Consider the following 15,000-nt stretch of genomic DNA (forward strand, 5'->3'; position numbering starts at 1 on the left):
CGGGGTGGAGGAGCTGCAGCCAGCGTCCAGCAGCTGATGGTGGGGTGGAGGAGCTGCAGCCAGTGTCCAGCAGCTGATGGAGGGGTGGAGGAGCAGCAGGCAGCCTCCAGCTGGTGATGGTGGGGTGAAGGAGCTGCAGCCAGCCTCCAGCTGGTGATGGCGGGGTGAAGGAGCTGCAGCCAGCCTCCAGCTGGTGATGGCGGGGTGAAGGAGCAGCAGCCAGCCTCCAGCAGCTGATGGCGGGGTGCAGGAGCTGCAGCCATCCTCCAGCTGGTGATGGCGGGGTGGAGGAGCAGCAGCCAGCCTCCAGCCTCAACCATCAACCCTGCTCACTGGTCAACTTTCCTCGAGGGGTCACCCATTAGGACAGTGGGAGGGTTAAACCTGCGACTCAATGTCACAAAATAAACTGACTGAACGTATTCTAAAATAGTAAAAGGAATTTTGTTCTTCCCTAATCTCCACTAATCACTAGATAGTCTAAACTCTAAATGTTAGGGTGACACTGTGTGTGTGTTCGGGGTGTCCCCAATAGCTGTTTTACACGAGGGCCAACAAGGGCCCTTATGGGTGTCCCTTTGAAGCCTCACATGAAATAGCATCAAAATATTTTTTTGGGGGGTGGCCCAGTGGTTTGTGGGGACTTATCTCCCTGGATCTCACTAGGACACCCGTTGTGGCGCCTTAAGTAATCACATCTGCTTGACAAATCCACCGTTTTTATTTAAAAACGCCAGCAGGAAGTATATTTTGGATTCGGAACAATGTGAGGGTGGATCGAAACCACCAGAGGAGGTGCAATCAAATTGAATTAGTAACCTAAAAGAGCCTTTCACAGTCGGTGACTCTACGCTCAGGCGTGTTGACACAACGTTAATGATCTATAAAACAAACAGGGAAGACACACAGAACAACACCCTCTTGTGTCTCTTTGCCCAGATGCAAATGTGCTCTCATCCAGCTGAGGAACTCACATTCTGATGGCTTCCAGAAGGCATCGCAGGTGTCGCCGCTGCTCGCTCTGGTTGTTTGATGTCATGTTGGCGCGATGCAGAAGCCAGCATTCTCTTAGAACATTTGCAGCAGCGTGGCGGATCTGGGAACCGGCAGAAACATTCAAACTGCCTAATCACACTTGGAAGTTTTATGTTAAAGGAAACATTTATCAGGATAAAATTAAAATGACTTAAAACCTGAAGAACTGTCAAATCTTGGATCGACAAACACATATTGTTTCAGTTTTATTTATTTATTTAGTTATTTTGGGGTCATTTCAGCACATTTATAAAATAATGAGCCTAACGGTTTTCCCTGTTCCACGCCTGCTTGTGTTATGATGCTGACTCACAATAAAAAGCAACCAATAGATCTTATTTTCTCATAAATTGTTAAACACCAGACCAGAGCACTAAAATCGAGCCTTTCTACAGTTTTCTTTTTGTGTCTGTTTGCTTTCCAATGCAAATCACTCCAGCTGCATCATAATGTTGTCAGTAGGACTCCTGGCCTTTTGCGATGCTATTATTAGAGGCTGTCAGTGTTTGCATCCAGATGTCTTCCCTTTTTTCCCATTCAGTTTAAATCTGGCCTGTAACAGATAGATCCAAAGGATGCACGCACACTCTCAAACCAAACAGACACACACAAGCACAGAGATGCAGGATGCAGCCTCCAGAGGAGAGGAAAGACACGTATTCTCCAAAGCTGTGCAGCTACTGCAGTCGTGGTTTGGTGCACCTTTGGAGAGCTTTTGAGGAAACCCGAAACAAACGGATAACTCAGCGGCTGTAAGAGTTTTTTTTTTAACTTTTAAATTACTTCATTCAATCTAAAAGTTAAAACTCTGGCCTGAGTTACATGTAAACAAACCCCTCTACAAAATCCTTTTCACATACAAGCATGTGTGGAGATCCAAGCAGCTTCCTGTCCACCCTGAAACTGACCTGAACTGACAGAAGCTTCTTTCCTGACAGAGATGAGATTATTTCCTGTTTGACGCCTTGAAAAGGCTTTCTAGACTCTGGCAGAGCTCACCTCCCCCCTCTTTTCCCACACTATCCTGTTCTCATGTGAGTCTAATTTAACAAGCAAAGGCTAGAAAAGCAGAAACTGAAAGAAAATTTTGAGTGTGACATCCTCTTCCCCCGCGTTGAAGTTTTCCTTTTTTATAGATGTGAAAATCGTGCAAAACAGAAATGAGACTTTTACAGAGTCTTCAAAAAGTTTACTTTCAAGTTGTTTTCTGGGGTAGAACTGAAGATCTGTGTGTGTGTGTGTGTGTGTGTGTGTGTGTGTGTGTGTGTGTGTGTGTGTGTGTGTGTGTGTGTGTGTGTGTGTGTGTGTGTGTGTGTGTGTGTGTGTGTGTGTGTGTGTACATTATTTGCTATAAGGCAGTATATGTGCCTGCATCATAAAGTGGATAACACAGTTTCCTGGACATTCAGCATAAACCATTCTGCATTTACATCAGCATTAGTCAGTCCCACTGACCTGAACAATAGGTACAAAATAACATATAATGCATAAAAATGCATTCATGCATTTTCTAATTTAATCTGCAGCAGCAACTAAGTCTGTGCAGAGGAGCCATTGTTATTTGTAATTTAGTGAATTGTTGTTAAGCAGGTGTGCATATTTCAGCATGAAGTGACAACAGAATTTAAATGTGTAAAATATGAGTTTTTATGCGACAGTTCATGCTCACCCTTTTAGATATCTGGATGTCCAACATGAAGTAGTGCACGTGTTTCTCTCCTTTGTTTAATGCCAACTTCTCTGTAACGATGGCAACCAGCATGGCGGTGCAGGCTACACCCTAGAACACACACACACACACACACACACACACACACACACACACACACAAACATTAGTAATCTGTTGTTGCTGCAGATCTTATTCAAAGTATTGACAGAATCATAAATAACAGCTTGAATTTAAATGAAAGGTTTTGATCCCACATTGATTTTCCCTCCTATGGAAGGAACGTTTGCAGGAGTCAACATTACTCACGCACCTGTCAGGTTATATTTGCACAAACGTAAAAACCGCTAAATGAACATCTCAGGCTCTGTTGTAGCCCGTTTCACACTTCTGCATAATTTCACCAGGGAAAAATAACTGGTGACCAAGCATGTTTCAGTTGCCATAAACTCACAACAAAAATAGAAGACCTAGTACTTAGCGACTTCATGTTTAAGCTCTAAACATAAATGTCCATGTTCTTACACGAGAGACTGAAGGCAGTACGACTAGAAGAATGAGAAGCCAGAAAAAGAGCCTTTGAATCTGTTCTTCTCTGAATAAAAATGTTTTTTTTTTGCCTGTTTATTAACAGAAGCACAGAGGTGGACAAAAAATAAAAACAATCCACCTGACACATCATTTCCTGTTGCCGTTTCTCTTAAACCGTTTTTACAAAACAGTGCCGTTGATTAGCCGCAAGGCCACGGTGGGATCAGGGAGCCTTACGTCGTTTAGTGGTCAGACGTGGCGGTAATGTGGCGCAAGCGTGTCCTTTTTACAGAAGATTATGTCTTGGCAGCATAAAAGGCGTATGGTGGTGGTCTCTGCACTGCAGACTTCTGTTTGTCTGGGACATAACATGTTTGTTATTACGATGGAAGCCGCACTCATTAAGTTTTTTTTAAAGAAGCAGCTCCTAAAGGTTTCAGTTCCCGACAGTCCCTGTGCAGTCTCTGGTGATCTGACCTCCAGCTCTAATGGAGAAAAGCTCCTGGAGCTCTGCATAGCTCCAGATTATCACCTCAGCTGATTTTGTTTACAAAAGCTAAATCTACGGCCCATTTTTACTTTCATTTTCAATATAGTTGCTGGTGTTGTACCAAGGCACCATACCAGAGAGGAGCATACCAGCAGATAATGTGCATGCGCTGCGCATTATCTGCTGGTATGCTCCTCGCCATTTATGAGACAGACAATTACCGTAATATTACTAACAAGCGAGACGGAATGAATACCGCAAAATTCACACATCACCTTTTGCTGGAACGGTGTGTCTTGTAAAAAGTGGCCTTAAAGGGGCATTATGGAAGTTTGACAGCCAAAACATGTATAGAAATAATAAATTTCTTCTTCATACATTCTCCTGCAATGCCCTGGTCCTGTAAATTGAGCCCTGGCAGTTTTACTGTGATTGCCTGTTTTTCTGTAAAATCACAGAAAAAGAGAAATGCTCGGGTCGAGCAGGCTGCTTCATGCGCGTTCACGCTCAGGCATAGCCTGTAGCATTTGCTATCCGTAGCTTTAGCAGCAGAGAGAGAGGCAGTACCACTTTGTCGCTGTTCCTAACGCCTAGTGACAAACCTAGCTACATTTCTGAGGACCCTTAGCTACTTTCTGTAGAACTTTCTTCTAGATATTTCCTGCAAATTAGCAACAAAATAGCCATTTTTGCTCCGAACCGTTCTTTGGTTTGACGTTGTTTCAGCTGTCATCAAGGATATAAAACTTACAGGAACAAAAGATGTCACTGGCGCTTTAGCTCACCTAGTAAGACGTTTGACTCTTGTGCAGAAGACCCGGGTTTGATCATAGTTCATTTAGTGTATATTTTTTATATTAATGGTATATTTTTTTACAGTAAGATGCCCACATTTTTATTTGAGACTCGCCGAACGGCATTGAATTCACAGATAAAAAAGATGTGGGTTCAACTTTCATTTTGGAACAATTTTTCAAGCAAGGGAAGGGAATGATCTGAGCATGCAGGAGGACTGACCCATCATAAACCTTTGTCGGCTGTGCTGAAGAGAAAGGTACAGAACCAAATTATTTAATTAATTAGCTGCGCGTTCTCCTGTCCTCTGTCCTCCGGGCCACACACACGGGACTGTCTCAGCTGTTATTTTCGTTAAGGAGTGTGCACGTACAGCATGCGCGCCTCGTGCATGAGCCTACTATTGAAGCTGACGTTACGCTTTTGGCCTGAGGGGGCAATCGCGAGCATAAAAATTCAAAACTCCGTAAAGTCCCTTTAATGAGCAGCGGCTAGCCTTAGCTAGCAGAAAAAAAAGTTTTACGACTAAAAAATAAAAACAAGAAATTGAGATTTTTTTTTCATCATTACGAACACATTTAGAAAGTGCACTTAAGTTTATATCATTGATGATGTACTAAAACTGACTGGTTATTAATCAAAAGCTAAGCAGCCATATCAAAGCTTCCTGCAGTCATTGAGGGAAATGTGGCTAAACGCACTGAGAAAGGCATTTTGTACCAGATCATTCCTGCAGTTTCTCTAATTATCTTGACCAACTTCCTTCCTTCATTCACACAAGATGGCTAATGATGAGAGTTAACCAGTTCTTTACCTGTTTTCCATGTTTTGGCTTGCAATAAGAAGGAAAAGACAGAGATAACCGTCACCAGAGGAAAGAAACAACAAGAGTTTTGACAGCTGGGTTTGTTATTTTCTTCACTATTTATTCAATATCAGTAATGTAGAAAAATCTGTAAAAAGCAGGAGGTTCTGAGGGGTTCACACACAGTGAGGGAGTGTACACAGAGTCATCAACACCTGTTGCAGCTCTTTTCTGGGTGTCAGAATCTACTTCCGTGATGGGATTTTTTCCCCCAGCCTATGGGCGCAGATTTGCATTCACTGCTGAAAGCCATGGGCAGGGTGGAAAGTTTTCCTGAATGAGGGGGAATCTGACAGTTAGAGAAATGCAGATTAGGAAGCAAGTTTTCCGTTTTTAAACAGAGGAATGTAAATCGAACATGTCCTCACATCCAGAACAGCGGCTCTTCTCTGGCTTTTTACGGTGCAGCGAGTTAGAGCTGCTCAGTGTTACTATGTTTGTGTGCAAGATAAAAAAATCTGTAAATAACTGTTAATTAGAGCTTGGTGCCAATCTTATTTAGTCTCTTTGTACACATTATATATGAGACATGCCGTAAAATAATTTCATTTATATCCTTTTGGATAGATGTGGGCATGCAGCACTCACAAGGCACAAACACTGCACAACCACCATCTGCAGCTGTTCCATTCGTTTCATTTCAGTGGTCTGACTGAAAGAAGCATCCCTGAAGTAAAGGTCGGACGAATGTAAGAGGAGGAGATAAGAGCAGAGGGAGAGGAGCTGAAGGAAAAGGAAGCATGGACCAAAGAGAGCACAGGTTGACGGAAAAGCAGGGAACTAAAGGAACACACTGTGTTAGCTGTCAGTCCAAGAGTGCTTAAAGTAGCTTTGTTTTTACTAACCAGACAAGTGAAACAGCGATAAGACATTTCCTTCAGCTTATCACATGTCACTTTCACATGTTTCCAAACTGCTACTGCCTGGTTAATCATTTACATAGAAGTCAGAGAACCTAGCTAATGAAGACCTATTTTAAAACATCTGTCATTTATTTTCACTGGAATAAAATGGTTTTACCATGACACCAGTGAACAGACACACAACTTTGCCACAGCTGGTGTTGGGTGAAACGTCTCCGTATCCCACCGTGAGGAAGGTGATGGCAGTAAGCCACAGGGCCGTGTCCATCTGACCCGTCGGTTCTTGGGTCCACCTGCAGGAGAAGAATTAGAAAGCACCGTTACATGGCGACGGATCACCTACTGACAATTATCACTGACTGGAATATTTTTATTTGATTCAGTGAAATTTCAGCAAAGTCAATTCAAAAGCTTAATAAAATTATCTGAGATCTTGGTCTTGAGTCAGAAAAGTGTATGTCTTCTCCAGGTCAGGGATGAGGTCCTGCCATGAGAGGAAGAGTTGAAGTATCTCGGGGTTTTGTTCATGTGTGAGTGAAAAATGGATCAGGAGATCAAGACGGGCGCTGCGTCTGCAGTGAAGCGGGCGTTGTACCGGTCTGTCGTGGTTAAGCGAGAGCCGAGCCAGTGGATCTATATTCCAGCTCTCACCTATGGTCACGAGCTTTGGGTAGAAAGAAGGAGATCGCGGATACATTAAATGAGTTTTCCTTGCACTTGTATAGCGCCTCTCAGAGTAAGGACTCCAAAGCGCTTTACACTACAGTGCATCATTCATCCATTCACACACACATTCACACACTGGTGGTGATGAGCTACGATGTGGCCACAGCTGTCCTGGGGCACACTGACAGAGGCGAGGCTGCCAAGCACAGGCGCCATCGGTCCCTCCGACCACCACCAGCAGGCAAGATGGGTTAAGTGTTTTGCCCAAGGACACAACAGCAGAATTCTCTGTCCGGAGCCGGGATCGAACCTGCAACCTTCCGATTACTAGACAACCCGCTCAGCCTGTTGAGCTACTGCTACCCCTAGAAATAGGATGAGAAGCGTGTCACCTGGGAGGGTCTTAGAGTAGACCTGCTGCTCTTCCACATCAAGAGGAGCCAGTTGAGGTGGCTCGGGCATCTAGTTAGGATGTCTCCTGGACGCCTCCCTCGTGAGGTTTTCTGATCACGTCCGACCGGGGGGAGACCTAAAGGAAGACCCAGGACAAGCTGGAGGGACTATGTCTCCTGGCTGGTCAGGGAACGCCTTGGGGTTCCCCTGGAGGAGCTGGCCCAAGTGGCTGTGGAGAGGGAATTCTGGGCCTTCCTTAGGCTGCTGCCCCCGTGACCCGACTCTGGATAAATGGATGAAAATGATGGATGGATCAAGCTAAAGCAGAACCCCCACCCCTTCCATGGATGGATGAATAAAATTATCAGCAGTTTTTTATTTTTTTTTTTTCCTAATAGAAGGTGCCGATAAAAAAATCACTGAAGCATGTCTGAGTTTTGGACTTACTTATTATTTTCTTCACAAATCCCAACAGAGAGTGTCTATTCTCACACAGAATATCAGAGTTTGTTATTTTCTCTTCAAAACTGAAGTGAAGTGTGTTTTTAACTATGACCGAACTCTTTGTTCCCTCACAGTTCAAGAACACTTAAAACCCCTGCTACTGCTTTAAAGTGTGGAACACGTGTTAGATCAACACATTTGCAGAGGTCTCTAGAAGGAATGAGTGCTTTTAAGCAGTAATCCGCGGGTTTGCCCAGAAGCGCCTGTATCAGCGCCATTGACATATATTCTGAGAATTCTGGAGAAGAAAACAGCTTCAGGCGACAGGATTTAGATTGCTATTTCCTGATATTTGGACATCTCGCCTCTGAATGGACAACAGCAACGCGGCTCTACCGACTTGTGGATATCTCGTGAATGTTTAATCTCCACAAATAATACAAGCCTGGAGGAGTTCTGCTGTGTGGTGGAGTTGTTAATGCTAACAGTTAGCTTTTACTAGCCGAGACGTTCTCTGCTGTTTCCTGGATGTTAAACCACCAACAGCCTTCCTCGTTGTGAGTCAAGATGGGTGAGTCCATGAATGTTAAGTGACAGTCTGACATATATCTGTCAGGCTTTTCCAATTCTAGAGTTTCAGCGTCTATTTTCTATCAGAAGCGAATACAGGAGATAGCTGTAGGAGACTATCTTCATGTTCAGTCTGCATTCAAAAGTCTGACTGATTGTAATCAGAAGTAATCATTAAAATGGGTTTTCAGTGTTCCACACTTGTAAACAGCAGCTGTTTTAACCATAAAGGTTACACCAGCGCACTTTTGTTAGGTGTGAATATAGATACTTTAGTTATGTAGAACAATGTACTTATATCGTAAATTACTAATGATATATTTGTAATTGATCACAGATTAAGATGTGGAAATGTAGAGTTTAATCATCAGTAACACAATTGTTTGTATCGTTATCTTTGAAATTCTGTTGATCACATGACTTCTACACACAAACGGAGAATTAACAGATGACAATAATTTATCCTCTAAATTCAGAGCTTGCAAAATAAATGCTCTCTTTGACATGAATGCAAGAATCTAATTAATATTGATGTGGTTTGTTGCAAAATCTCTCAGTGCCGCATAATTAAAGAGTAGGACAAGCTATTTACGCTGGGTCTCACTGGCGTGTGTGACAATATTTCTAATGAAATTAGATTTCTTCATGCAAATGTAGCTAATGAGTTGAAGACATTATTTGAAGAGATCTAGACCTAAGTCCAGTCTGTTTCGGGGAACAACTAACACATTATGTACAGTGAAGAATACTTTTTACCCTTTCAGTGGATTTCAAAGTATTTTGCAACCACTTTGTCTTTTGTAGACAGGACGTCCAGACTTGTGTTTGATAAAGATGGGGCTGAGTGATCAAACTCTCTTATCAACACATGAAGTCACAGAACAGATACCTGAGCAAACTTGTAAAACATCACAAAGAACAAGCGTAAGTCTGTCGAGAGCTGTAGTTGTTTCTTTCATCATTACTCTGAAACATCTGGTTACACAAGACTGACGAGAGCAAAACCTCCAATTAAACTTCAAATATGGCCTCATGACTTCTTCCCCAAACAGACTACAGAGTATCACGCTGGCATTCAGTTGCCCAACACTGAAGAAAAGGCCCTAGGAGCAGGAAAACAACATGATTTCTTATGAAGTATTCTTTAGGGAATCGATACCAGACTCCTTAATAGGAATAAGTCACACCCATCTCCTTCGAGACCATGGGTCCCCGGAGTCAACGGGGATAAAAACGCTTCTGTGCCATGGATGTCTGTGAATTTTAAAGATATTCTGATGCTGAGAAAGTGCTTCTTTTTGAACGGGGAAGAAACTTTATTTTAGGTTTTGTGTGTGTGTGGCTGCATGGTGGCGCAGTGCTTAGCACTGTTGCCTTGCGGCACAAAGGTTGCAGGTTTGAAACTCGGCTCGGCTGCGGCCTTTCTGCGTGGAGTTGCGTGTTCTCCCCATGCATGCGTGGATTTCCTCCGGGTACTCCGGTTTCCCCCACAGATCACAACATGCCCTACAGGTTATAAATTGTAAGCTGCTTTGGATAAAAGCGTCTGCTAAATAAACATAAACATAAAATATGTCCAGGACTACAAATACGCATCACCAAAGTGACGCCATCAAACCAGAAATGGAAAAATACGGAGGAAAAATGGGCCGTTTCTCAATTTGCATACTTGTCCAAACTTGTGTACTCACGTCCTTGTGAAACGTCATCAACGATGGCCCAAGGACTGTTCCAGTCCTAAATGTGCATAAAGGCCAAGTTCGCTCAAACTTCCCAGATGTGTTCTTGCTCCGCCCATTGTCTCGAGGATGCATCAATGCATCCTTCTGCACACTTGGGATAGCAAAGTTTCCCATAATGCATAGCGTCACAAACCAGGACAAAGCTAATAACTGTAATGTTTTGTATTAGAAACACAAATAAAACCATTTAAAGTGGTCTGTTATTTTAAAGGATTGTGTGTAAACTGTAAACGTTGCTGTGTCTGTTTTAGTTTTACTCTTCATGATCCTTAAAAAGGCTATTTAGCAAAGGTGTGGACTCGAGTCACATGATGTGGACTCAAGTCAGACATGAGTCATTATTTTAATGACTTCTGGCTTGACTTGATAAGATCTATAAAGACTTACGACATGACTTGGACTTGAACGCAAATGACTTGTGACTTGAATTGACTTGCATCTGTTGACTTGATGATGACTTGATGCACATGTGATATTTTAGCACAAAAGTGGAACGAGAAAGATCATGAATCATTCTTTGTTCTGGGTTTGACGTTCTGCTAACTGCAGCAGCACTTTGTTTATCATCAGTTTCAGCTGCACTTCCTGCTTGTTTGAGCAAATAAATGAAGCTTTAAGAAGCTTTATTTCTGGAATTTATTCATCATCATTGTCATTAAATTGAAGTTTGACAGATGACTTGAATATGACTTGAAAATTCTAAGTTAAGGACTTGGACTTGACTTGGACTTCCACATCATTGACTTTGGACTCAACTTGTACTTGGTGTTCTTTGACTTGGACTTGACTTGAGACTTGACTGGAAAGACTTGTGACTTACTTGTGACTTGCAAAGCAGTGACTTGGTCGCACCTCTGCTAATTAGCTAACCCACTGTTCAAATGCTAGTATGTTGTTAGTTTTGATCAAAGTGGGCCAAATATAATACAGATAATACATTCTGTTGTTATTTTGTTATTTAAGGAACAAACTAGACTTTTAATTTTTTTTTCAAGTCATCTTTTAAACCGTAGCAAGAAGCAGCACTTGTTGCCAGGAGACAATGAAGTACGGTTCGTTCCAAATGCCGTCATCGTCCTCCCGTACCCCATAGGACAGACTTTCTGGTGTCCTTGCCAAGAACATACTTGTCTAGTACACGAGAAGGTACTAGCGTTCTTGTGTATTGGGAAACGGCCATGGCTGTAAGTCCAGCGAACCACCATAAATCTGGCCACGTGGTACATAGCAGCTAAGCTAGGGGAGAGGAGGTTCTGTGGTGACATCAAATATGCAAAGTGCTGACGTCAGATTTGTAGCCATACTAATTACAAACTTTTACAAGCTGAGAAATCTTAAAGTACATTACTGGCGTGGTCGAAACACCCGTCATTACTTTTCGTTTAAATAAAAGTACAACAAATGTGCCCCGTTGACTTCCATTCGTCTTTCCGTTCTTCTGGGGACCCATGAGCCGACCAGAAAGGAAGGAGACTTAGGCTCCCTATGTGTGCTGTTAGATCCCTATTGACCCTGCCTCACCTGATCATGTGGATCCACCATGATGGGCGTCATCAGTGAGTAACGGGAATCTTGAACAATCTTGAGGGTAAAAGTGGCTGCTGAGTTTTATTTTTTCCAGTTTAGCCTGGCTTCTACCAGTTCAAGCCCAGTTGACTGGAGGGAAGATTTAACACACCTAGGTGTTCTCCCTGCTGCTGCTCACTGATGCAAACAAGTTGTCGACTTTGTCAGAATTCACCTTGCTGGATTTATAAGATTATGTGATAAACAGCGTTTCACTTTAACCTGGAGCTGATTGAGGCTGTTTATCTGTGGGATCTCAGGCCGTTTCAACCGGCTCCCCCACTTGAGGGAAACATGCTAAGTATACAGAACACATAAACATCTCAGATAGAGGAGCTGAAGCTAAAGAGGTGCTGATGGCTGATGCTGCTGAATAACCATGCACATTTTAGATCAGAGTTTTGAGATGAGCCTTCTCAGAATAGCTGTTGGCTCATCAATCTGGGTGGAATTAATCTCTCCGTCTCAAATCTGAGATTGCCCAAATCACCATCAACCTTTTCACAGAACCCCCCTGAAAGGTCTAGCTATCACAGGCACAGTACTTGTGTTGGGGACAGCCTACCTCTCACACAGCGTGAGCATCCAGGACACAGTGAGCCAGAAGAAGAGGATGAACACCAGCAGCGTACGTGCCGGGTGTTTGTTCATCAGTACCTTCAGAACAAACCGAAAGGTGAAGTTGATATTGTTGAGTGAGCCGATGCTCCTGTAGGAGGCGCTCAGCAGCACTTTGCTGTGCAGCAGAATGGCTCTGTGGACCAGGTAGAGACGGAGGAACATCAGCACCGATAACAGCAAGTCCATGTCCAACAGGGTCTTGGAGTGGTGAGTGGAAACACAGAGAGGAGCAGAGGAGGAGGAGTTCCCATGGAGGCCCGTGTCCCAGTACGATCCAACAGGGTGGATGACACAGACCAACATCTCCAGAGTGATCCCAAAAACCCTGTGGCGCGTCATAGCGATGCGCCAGTCCACCTGGTTGTGATCAATGATGAACAGCTGAAATGAAGGCAGCAGGAAAATAAGGGTGATTAAAATTCTCCTGGTGACCATGAAAAGGAAATTCACCTTCTAGAGGAAACATTTATGCTGATTTTTTTATTTATCATTTGAGAGAAGTCAAAATGTCTCAATGGAGGCAAACAACAAAAAACAAACGTGACCATAACAGGGTGTGTGATGTTTGGACGTGAGAAAAACCAGACTGGGAGAGGTGATGAAAGTCAGCAGGTGTGCTGATTAGTGATGAAATACAGGTGAGATGCATGGGTCAGGGACTGTGGAGGGCATCCGGGCTGCGTTCACAGTGCAGGACTTGCTTTTACATTACAACACTCCTACTGAGGGCTTTTAATTTGACTGCTGCTGCGAGGAGTCTTGATTTGGTTTGAAACTTGATAGAGTCGTTCAACCGAGTTTAGTCAAATTTAACATCTCCATGCTTTTGTTCCTTCTTGACTATGACTATAATGCCGTAAATTCCGATACTAGAACTCTTTGATGCAGCTGGCTCAAAATGCTGCGGCCCGTTTGGTATCAAGAGGCACATTACTGCTACATTTTCATCTCTGCATTGGCTGCTGGTTCGCTTTAGGATTGATTTTAAGATTTAAAATCTGGTTTTTAAATGTCTACAATGTCAAGGTCTTCCATACTTGATAGATCTACAATGCAGACGTGTTCCTTGGAGAAGCCTGAGGTCAGGACACTAGTTGATGCTGAATATTCCTTTTTTGTCTTATCCCCCAAATTATGTGAAAATGTACCAATAATTATGAGGAATGCTGGTACCCTGATTGATTAAGAACATTAGCTTTTAAATTTGCTTTTGATATTGATTTTAAACTTTCATGAACCCATTATTATATTTTATTTTACCCACTGTTTTATCCCTGCACAAAAACAACTGGTCACTTTCTGGGTGTTGAACATGCTTTATGTGTAAAAAAAAGATTGATTGATTGATTGATTGATTGATTGATTGATTGATTGATTGATTGATTGATCTGTATTTTTATCATCGTCTCTTTTTTCCATTTACACCCAGGCCACTTTTCCCATCCATCTATTTTCAGCTGCTTATCCGGAGTCGGGTCGCGGGGGCAGCAGCCTAAGTCGAGAGGCCCAGACTTCCCTCTCCCCAGCCACTTGGGCCAGCTCTTCCGGGGGAACCCCGAGGTGTTCCCTGGACAGCCGACAGACATAGTCCCACCAGCGTGTCCTGCTCTCCCTTTAGGTCTCCTCCCGGTTGGACGTACCCAGAAAACCTCACCAAGGATGCATCCAGGACGCAGCCTAATCAGATGCCTGAGCCACCTCAACTGGCTCCTCTCGATGTGGAGGAGCAGCGGGTCTACACTGAGCCCCTCATGGATGACCGAGCTTCTCGCCCAATCTCTAAGGGAGAGCTCGGTGAGGGTAAGAATGTTGATCGATTGGTAAATCGAGAGCTTCACCTTCCGGATCAGCTCTCTTCACCACGACAGATCGGTACAACACCGATAGTGGATGCATTTGAGTTGTTATGTAAACAAGCATGCAAAAAATAAGTTCCTCTCAGGAAAAAACTCTGAATTAAGCACCAAGAGCTGCAGTGTTTCCCTACTTTAATGAGCTGCAGGGCTGACCTGTGTGACACTCTGCTCTCTGGACAAAGATCTCATCCACAGCTGCTTTGGTACTTTGCAACAAGACTGCTGAATGAAACCAGGAGATTACATCACACCACTTTGCCATTTTATTATCAGTTTTATAATTAGAATTATTTTTTGACCCAATAATTGTTTTAATCTAACTTGTTTTCAGTCCTCCACATCACCAAGAGCTCCTCTAAGTGCATTTTTCTTAATTTATTTGATTGTTTGTTTTCTGATTGCTGTGAAGTGTTTAGTGTTACACCCAACTGATGATCAATCTGATCAATAATCAGGCTTTATAGCTGAAATAAGAACCCTCCTTGTACGTTTGTCTTTTGTTGAATGTAATTTAAAATGTCCTTTATTATTTATTCAATTTTTTTTATTTAGTCTTTAATTTGCCGGAAAGGTCCCATTGAGATTAAAAACCTCATTTTCAAGGGAGGGCTGGCCAAGATGCAGCAAAAGTTACTGTAATAAAAGTTTTCCTTCACACAGACATGTTACGTACATACATACAGAAGTCAGTTACAACACAGGGAGTCCGTCTCAAGCGCTCTGTCTGGTTTCACATGGAAACACTAGGAGACAAACACGGTTAGATTGCAGTTGTCCTGCAGACTGTTCCATGCGTTTTATGCTGCCAAGCACTTCCATTTCTGTTTCTGATTCTCCTCTGCTTTTGCATTCCCATGCTCTTTCTGTTTGACCGACTGCTTCCTGTCTTGTTTTC

At 43.1% G+C, this 15,000-nt stretch overlaps 1 protein-coding gene across 2 annotated transcripts in view; it reads right to left on the bottom strand.

Annotated features, from left to right (window-relative positions):
* kcnn4 (potassium intermediate/small conductance calcium-activated channel, subfamily N, member 4) overlaps window positions 1-15,000 on the bottom strand; it is a 35,371-nt gene that overhangs the window by 13,738 nt on the left and 6,633 nt on the right. Inside the window, exons 3-6 of one of the 2 annotated variants that reach the window (XM_070551678.1) lie at window positions 12,194-12,630; window positions 6,474-6,540; window positions 2,705-2,815; window positions 975-1,096 (exon numbers count right to left, since the gene is read on the bottom strand). In XM_070551678.1, coding sequence (XP_070407779.1) covers window positions 975-1,096; window positions 2,705-2,815; window positions 6,474-6,540; window positions 12,194-12,630 — 737 coding nt within the window. Of the gene's footprint in view, window positions 1-974; window positions 1,097-2,704; window positions 2,816-6,404; window positions 6,541-12,193; window positions 12,631-15,000 lie in introns of both variants that reach the window. The other variant, XM_015976549.3, reaches the window with a different exon arrangement.

This window comes from Nothobranchius furzeri, chromosome 5 (assembly GCF_043380555.1).
Source record: "Nothobranchius furzeri strain GRZ-AD chromosome 5, NfurGRZ-RIMD1, whole genome shotgun sequence".
In the NCBI taxonomy this organism is placed as follows: Eukaryota; Metazoa; Chordata; class Actinopteri; order Cyprinodontiformes; family Nothobranchiidae; genus Nothobranchius; species Nothobranchius furzeri.